Source organism: Canis aureus, chromosome 23 (assembly GCF_053574225.1).
Source record: "Canis aureus isolate CA01 chromosome 23, VMU_Caureus_v.1.0, whole genome shotgun sequence".
NCBI lineage: Eukaryota > Metazoa > Chordata > Mammalia > Carnivora > Canidae > Canis > Canis aureus.
Window position 1 is genome coordinate 23,331,464 of NC_135633.1, and position 7,873 is coordinate 23,339,336.

General features: G+C 35.9%; 1 protein-coding gene across 1 annotated transcript; it reads left to right on the plus strand.

The window, feature by feature from the left end:
- Positions 1-5,041: 5,041 nt before the first annotated feature.
- LOC144295406 (olfactory receptor 51V1-like) lies at positions 5,042-5,986 on the plus strand. Its single transcript, XM_077867797.1, has one exon. It carries the CDS (start codon positions 5,042-5,044, stop codon positions 5,984-5,986), a length of 945 nt encoding a protein of 314 aa, XP_077723923.1.
- The last annotated feature ends 1,887 nt before the right edge of the window (positions 5,987-7,873 follow it).

The window sequence follows — 7,873 nt, forward strand, 5'->3', positions numbered from 1 at the left end:
GATTGCTTATCACAGCTTTATTCACAATAGTCAATAAATAGAAACAATGGCCATCAACCAACGAATACATGGAAGCATTGGAGTTAAAGAAGACTACCAATAGAATGTCACATGGAAAACATGACACTTTGCATGCAGGTCCTGAGAAAAGGATGAAGATCCTGCACATTTTAATTGCAATATAATCCATTAGAGTTCCACCCACTAGAAAATGGTAATACTCTTGATGAATAAGTATTAACTCTTTAATCATTTAAAGTAGTTTTTCATAGTTATAGGATATTGTACTTTTCAGCAAAGATTTGGAACACTGATATGTGTTACAATATGGATGAGCATCAAAAGCATTATGCTCGGGATCCCTGGGTGGCGCAGCGGTTTAGCGCCTGCCTTTGGCCCAGGGCGTGATCCTGGAGACCTGGGATCGAATCCCACGTCGGGCTCCCGGTGCATGGAGCCTGCTTCTCCCTCTGCCTGTGTCTCTGCCTTTCTCTCTCTCTCTGTGTGACTGTAATAAATAAATAAATTTAAAAAAAGCATTATGCTCAATTAAAGAAGTCAAACAAAAAACAAAAAACAAAAAACATGTTCTGTATGATTCTATATGTAAGACATTTCCAAACTGGAAAATCTATAGAGACGGTAAGTAGAAAAGTGGTGGCCAAAGATTGGGGGTGAAAATAGAAAGTGGTTCTAAACAGGAATAAGTTTTCTGTTTTACGTGATCCATATTCTAAAATTAGATTCTGGAGATGGTTGCAAAACTGAAAATATACTAAAAATGGTGAATTCATGGTGGTGTTAATTGTATTTCAATAAATTTAGGTCATTCTCGCATGATTTTGACATACTTTTATCTATCTTTAAAATACCTTTCCATTTTGATTCATTCATCTAATGTTTCCCTAATATTTTTATCACTTTCTTTTCAGACGTTTTTTGATGATTTGACTATATTCTATTTTAATGTTCAAGTATTTTAGCATACTCATGCTTGATCAAGGCTTTCATCCTCATGATCTCAAATACCATGTTTATGACCATGACTTGTAAATTTCTTATCCAGCTTTACTCTTCTCATCAGCTACATGATATCTATATCTAACCCCTGCTGAACATCTCTTCTTCAATGTACCTTGGGAAGAACAAATAAATAAAAAAGACTATATCAAAAACAATTCCTATTCATCCACACTTTGGTTATCTTAGAAAATGGCTATAGGATCTCTGTAGCTTCTCATTTTAAAAATCTAAACATGGGCAGCCCCGGTGGCTCAGCAGTTTAGCGCTGCCTTCAGCCCAGGGCCTGATCCTGGAGACTTGGGATCAAGTCCTGTGTCAGGCTCCCTGCATGGAGCCTGCTTCTCCCTCTACCTGTCTCTGCTTCTCTTTCTTTTTCTGTGTCTCTCATGAATAAATAAATAAAATATTTTAAAAAAATAAAAAAATAAAAAATAAAAATCTAAACATGACTGGCATCTCAATTTCTCTTATTCCTCACAATCAATGAATCACCACACCTTTTGACCCCACTTACTAAATATATCTCATATGTGCCCATTTCTTGCAACTCCTTGAGCAGACCCTTGTTCAATCACTATTGTATGCTTTTACTAAGACACTTCTCTCTTGTCTTCTGCTGTCAACTCTTATCCTTCATATCTAATTGGTACAGGACTGATCTTAACATATATGATTGATTTTTCACCATTCTGATTGCAATTCACTAGTAGTTATATATTGCCCTAAGGATTAAAACTCATCTTTCCTAACATTGCTCCTATCTACTTTTTTTACTTTTATGTCTGAATCTCATAGTTGCTTATTCACTTACTTTTCATAGAGTGTGGTGTATTCTCAATGTTTTTGCTTCTTCTTCTGATTGACTGAAAACTCCTTCTTTTTCATATTCCTCTGGTTGCTTACCCTCACTCTTCAAGGCTCAACTATATGTTACTTTCTCAGGGCACTCACTACCCAATTCCTCTTTACTCTGATTAGAGTCCCCAGTTAGGCTTGTCACTGCATTCCTGATTTCTCACTAATGATATTAATCATAATTTTTAACATGATGTATGTATAATTTATTTCTGTGTCACCTGTTATACAAGGCAAAGTACTTGTTTTGCTCTCCACTGCTTTCCTGTACCTGAGCAGTGCCTAGCACTGTGTCTGAAACACTAGGGGTACTTACTCAATATTTGTAATGGATTTAAAAATGCTCTACAGATATGTCAAACTCAATGTGTTCAATTTTCCTGTAGACTATGAAGAATTTAAAATACCATGAAGGAGGCAGCCCTGGTGGCCCAGCAGTTTAGTGCCACCTTCCGCCCAGGGCTTGATCCTGGAGACCCGGGATCCAGTCCCATGTCAGGCTCCCTGCATGGAGCCTGCTTCTCCCTCTGCCTGTGTCTCTGCCTCTCTCTCTCTCTCTCTCTCTGTGTGTGTCTCATGAATAAGTAAATAAGAAAAATAAAATAAAATAAAATAAAATACCATGAAGAAATCCAAATGATATTCAGTGAAAAAGTGAAGAATGAGAGTTTTATGTGGAAAAGGTCATAATTTTATAGCATGGAAAAAAGTAAGAATAGAATCTTTGAGATAGCAAGATTTCATATATTTTTATTTCAAAATTCCTGTGATAGAATTGCATTAGTCACTAATGGGGAAAAAATAATAGAGGTGGGGAAGGCTCAGCATCATAGTTTCAAATGTCCCTCACCTCACCTGTAGGAATAAAGAAACTCTAATTTTGCTGTATTATGTATTTTTATATTGTTGTTACTATAAAAATAGGAGTGATAACTTCCAAGACCTTTATATATTAGAATGCAAAACATAAACCTAACAATTTGATTTTGAAATAAAAAAATTAATGCCATTATAATTGCACCCTAAAAATCAAATATTTGGCATCAAACCTAAAATGAAATGCTCAAAATGTTAGAATGAAAACTACATATTAATAATGAGAAGATCAAAGAATACACAAATTTAAATGTACCCCATTTTCATGGATTGGAAGACATGCTAATTTTCCTCAGTTTTTTTTTTTTTTTTTTTGGTTCAACACAGTCTTAATATCTCAGCAAATTTTATCCACATAATTACAAATGTATTCCAATATTTACATATATAGGCAAAGTAACTATAGTAGCCAGAAGAAATTTAGAGGACTTTGCTGGATCTTAAGACTTTTTTAAATAAAATCACAATATTCAAGGTAGTGTGGTGTTGTGAAAGGAGACCTAGATTAATACCAGAATAGAGAGGTCAGACACACCACATAAATGTATTCAAATGATTTTGGCAAAAATTCAAAGACAAACCAATTGAGAAAGGGTAGTTTTTTTCAAAATGGAAGTGCTGGAAGTTAAAAATAAACTTTGCATCATACATAAAAATTAATTCAAAATGGATTATAGAACCAAAGGTAAAACATACAACTTCTAGGAGAAAACAAGAGAAACACTTGTGACCCTGGATTTGACACTGACTTTGTAGATATAACAAAAATAGCACACACCTTCAAAGAAAAAAATATATAAATTAGAATCTGTCAACATTAAAAAACAATACTATGTTTTGCAGAAGTCACTATTAAGAGAAATAAAGGACAATTTACAACCTGAAAATAACAATTTGCAAATCATGTATTTGCTAAAGGTTTTGTAATCTAAATGTGTAAATAACTCATCAAATTCAGGAAGAGGAAAAGAACTTCATCACAAAAGAGAAAATTGTTTGAACAAGCACTTCACCAAGAGGTATATATACAACAAGTAAGCATGTGGAAAGATGCAAAAAATATCATAAGAGAAGTACAAGTTAAAAACCACAATGATGCATCCCTACACATCTATCAACATAGCAAAACAAAAGAAAACAAACAAATAAAAACTTGGCCATACAAAGTATCAGCCTAGAACACTGCTGGTCCCAATGTCAAATGGTAGGTTGCCTTGGAAGACGCATTGGCAGGTATTTTAGGAAGTTAAATAAATATGTACCATTTGATTTAACTGTCCTCTCTCTAGCTATTACCTGAGATGAAGTATTGGTTTAGTAATTTCCAGTTTATTTATTCACAAGAGACAAAGAGAGGCAGAGACATAGAGGAAAAAGAAGTAGGCTTCATGCAGAGAGCCCGATGCAGGACTTGATTGGCACCCCAAGATCATGCACTGAGCCGAAGGCAGACACTCAACCACTGAGCCACCCAGGTGTCCCAGTTTCTGGCACCCCAAGATCATGCACTGAGCCGAAGGCAGACACTCAACCACTGAGCCACCCAGGTGTCCCAGTTTCCAGTTTAAAAAATCACTTATATTGTATAAAAAGGTGTAAAAGATAAAAACATTGTAAGAGTCAGAAAAAGGAGAAATCTCAAACAGAATGAGATACATAAAAATTAAGAAAAATATAAGAAGTACAACTAAAAAGGTGCATGATTTAGAGAGGGGGCTAAACAATGTGGAAGGCGCAAAAAAAAAAAAAAAAAAAGTTCTCATTCCTCCTAGCTTGTTAGGACTCTCTTGGTTAAATTGTAATGTTCTGCAAAGTTAGATTACTTTAATCAGTCCATTTCCTTTGGGATGTTATGGAAACAGTTGTGGGACCCAAGAGAAAAATTAGCAATGCATTGCACAGTTTACTGAGGATAATGACCGCCATGGCAAAAGAATACACAGATCATGCATTATCTTATTTTGGGAATGAACAGAGACTTCCCGAAGTCCAGCCCCAAATCCAAACCCTGTGGACCCATTATCATCATTATTTCTGCATTAAAAACCCTAGTCTCTTGGAATATCTACTCACTGTTCTTCAAAAATTTCTGTCAAGGCAATGGATTTTTGCCCAAAGGAATACAGAAACAGGTTTCTGTGTTTCTTGAGTTTATGACACTTAAGGAAATTGTATTATATTTTAATTTATTTTCCTCTCAAAGCAAACAAACATTACTAGAAATTCAGGGATTATAAATCAATTTAATTTGTAGCGACTTTCTAGGAATATTTTCAATCATCTACTAATGTCTCCCATCTCTATCTTGAATGTCAGTAGTTCCAGATTTATTCTCACTGGTTTTCCTGGCCTCGAAGTTCACTATCTCTGGATCTCCATCCCTTTCTCCTCCATCTATGCTATGGTCTTCCTGGGAAACTGCATGGTGCTGCATGTGATCCGGACTGAGCCAAGCCTGCACCAGCCCATGTTCTACTTCCTGGCCATGCTGGCCCTCACTGACCTGTGCATGGGGCTGTCCACTATGTACACGGTACTGGGGGTGCTGTGGGGGATCATTCGTGAGATCAGCCTGGATTCCTGCATTGCCCAGTCCTACTTCATCCATGGTCTGTCCTTTATGGAGTCCTCTGTCCTCCTTGCTATGGCTTTTGACCGCTACATTGCCATTTGCAACCCATTACGCTACTCTTCCATCCTCACTAACGACAAAATCATGAAAATAGGGGTGACAATCTTATGTAGGAGTTCTTTACTCATACCTCCAGTTATCATTCGTCTAAAGTTCTTAAATTATTGCCACCCCCATATCCTTTCTCATTCTTTCTGCCTGCACCAAGACTTAATTAGGATGGCCTGTTCAGACATCCGTTTCAACAGCATTTATGGTCTGGCCCTAGTAATCAGCAACCTATTGTTGGATGCAGTGCTCATACTTATCTCCTATATCATGATCTTGCATGCAGTCTTAGCTATTGCATCACGGGAGGAGAGAATCAAATCTTTGCAGACTTGTGTATCTCACATCTGTGCTGTTTCAGTTTTCTACATCCCAATCATTGGTCTGACTATGGTGCATCGCTTTGGGAAACACCTCTCACCATTGGTTCATGTCCTCATGGGCAACATCTATATCCTTTTCCCACCCCTGATGAACCCCATCATTTATAGTATCAAGACCCAACAAATACGAAGGAGAGTCCAGAGATTGTTTTATCTGAAAAGAATGTAAGTCTTGAGGTCAACTGTGAATGTATATACAAGTCAACAAGTGGAGCTTAAAAGGGTAAGAGTCAGTAAATAATAAATATATTTGATGACTTTTTTTGTATGTTTTCCATGTTACTCCCTCTCTGTTTCTCCCCACAACCATAACTCAATGAAACTGACTGGGCTATATTATGAACAGTTTTATAAATCAGAAAATATATATCTATTTTGTCTGAGAATCATGTTAATGTATAAAATGCATTCACTACTAAAATGTGTATCTTATTATGTCCAATTGAGTGAAGGTAGCTGGGATCCACCCACTACAGAAAAGTTAAATTTTACTGGTTTAAGTCCTTTAAGCAATTACTAAAATGTTGACAATGATCTTAGTCCATTTCTACTACTCTAGGTAGCATTATTGCTTATTGTTCAGCCATTCTCCTTGCTATCCACTTTAGACACAAGGTCATATAAGGGAGTAAATATCATAAAGAAATTGGAATATTTGGACCATTTGAAAAGTAGTGAGACAAACAACAAAAACCTAATCTTGATACAAGGTTGCCTACCAGCCAAGCAATCTTTCCCTACTCCTTTCTGATGAATCATAATTGAACTAAAGATACTACAAACAGTAATTGCCAAGGTATAAAAATTGACTATTGTGATTAGTTTGTTTATCCAAATAATACAAATAGCAACTACTATTTGAAAATATTTCCTATGAGTCTACATATCATTTATATTTCCTGCCTCAGTTAAGGAAAAAAAAGGAGAGAAAAAGCATAAAGTATTACTATGGCCAAGTGATACATGTTTTTTAAGTAAAATTTTTTTGAGAGAGAGAGCAGGAAAGGGGCTGACGAAGAGAGAGAGAGAAAGAGAGACAGAGACAGAGACAGAGAGAGAGACTCTCAAGCAGGCTTCACACAGCACAGGGTCTAACATGGGGCTCAATCTCACATCCCTGAGATCACGACCTGAGTTGAAGAGTCAGATGTTTAACTGACTAAGCCACCCAGGTGCCCCTAAATATGTTTCTAATTTATCTATCCATCATTATTATTATGATGGTGGTTATTTTAATTGTGGATATTATTGTTATCATTTTAAAGAGTTTATTTATTTATTCATGAGAGACACAGAGAGAGAGGCAGAGACCTAGGTAAAGGGAAAAGCAGGTTCCCCGTGGGATACCTGATGCGGGACTTCATCCCAGGACCTCAGGATCACTATCTGAGCCAAAGGCAGATCTCAACCACTGAGCCACCCAGGCACCCCTGTTATTTTTGTTACATACATGGATAGTTAAAAACACATGAAGGTTAAATGAGAAATCATACTTTGAAGACATAGTAAGTGATAGAATCTGGATATATTCTGTGCTTTAGTTTCAAATCACATGAAATTTCTTTCTAATCTTCCTTCTAAACATTTTATTATGAAGTTTATTAAATGGTTATGCAACCATCATAAAATATTTATCTCATAAATAAAAACATAAAGATCACTAATGTAAATCCTGGATGGCAATATAGTGTACATATTTAGACTCTGTTGGTATGTGGGTTTCCTCAAAATATTATTGCTATAATTAAATTTATATAATCAATGTAAATGATGTATGCAAGGCAAGTTTTCTGAGGTATACTTACAAATAGTTATTTTTTCTGTTTAGATGAGCTCTAAAAAACATTTATAGTCATGCAGTCATCATCATAATAAAGATCTGGAATATTTCCATCACTCCCAAAAGTGTCCTTTTACCACTTTGAGGTCAATCTGCTGCCACAACCCAGGTTCTGAAAGTCACTAAACTGATTTGTCATTCAGCTTTCCCTTTAAGAGAGCATCATGTAAATAAAATTATAAACAATGTAATCTTTATGTCTGGATTCTTTCTCCT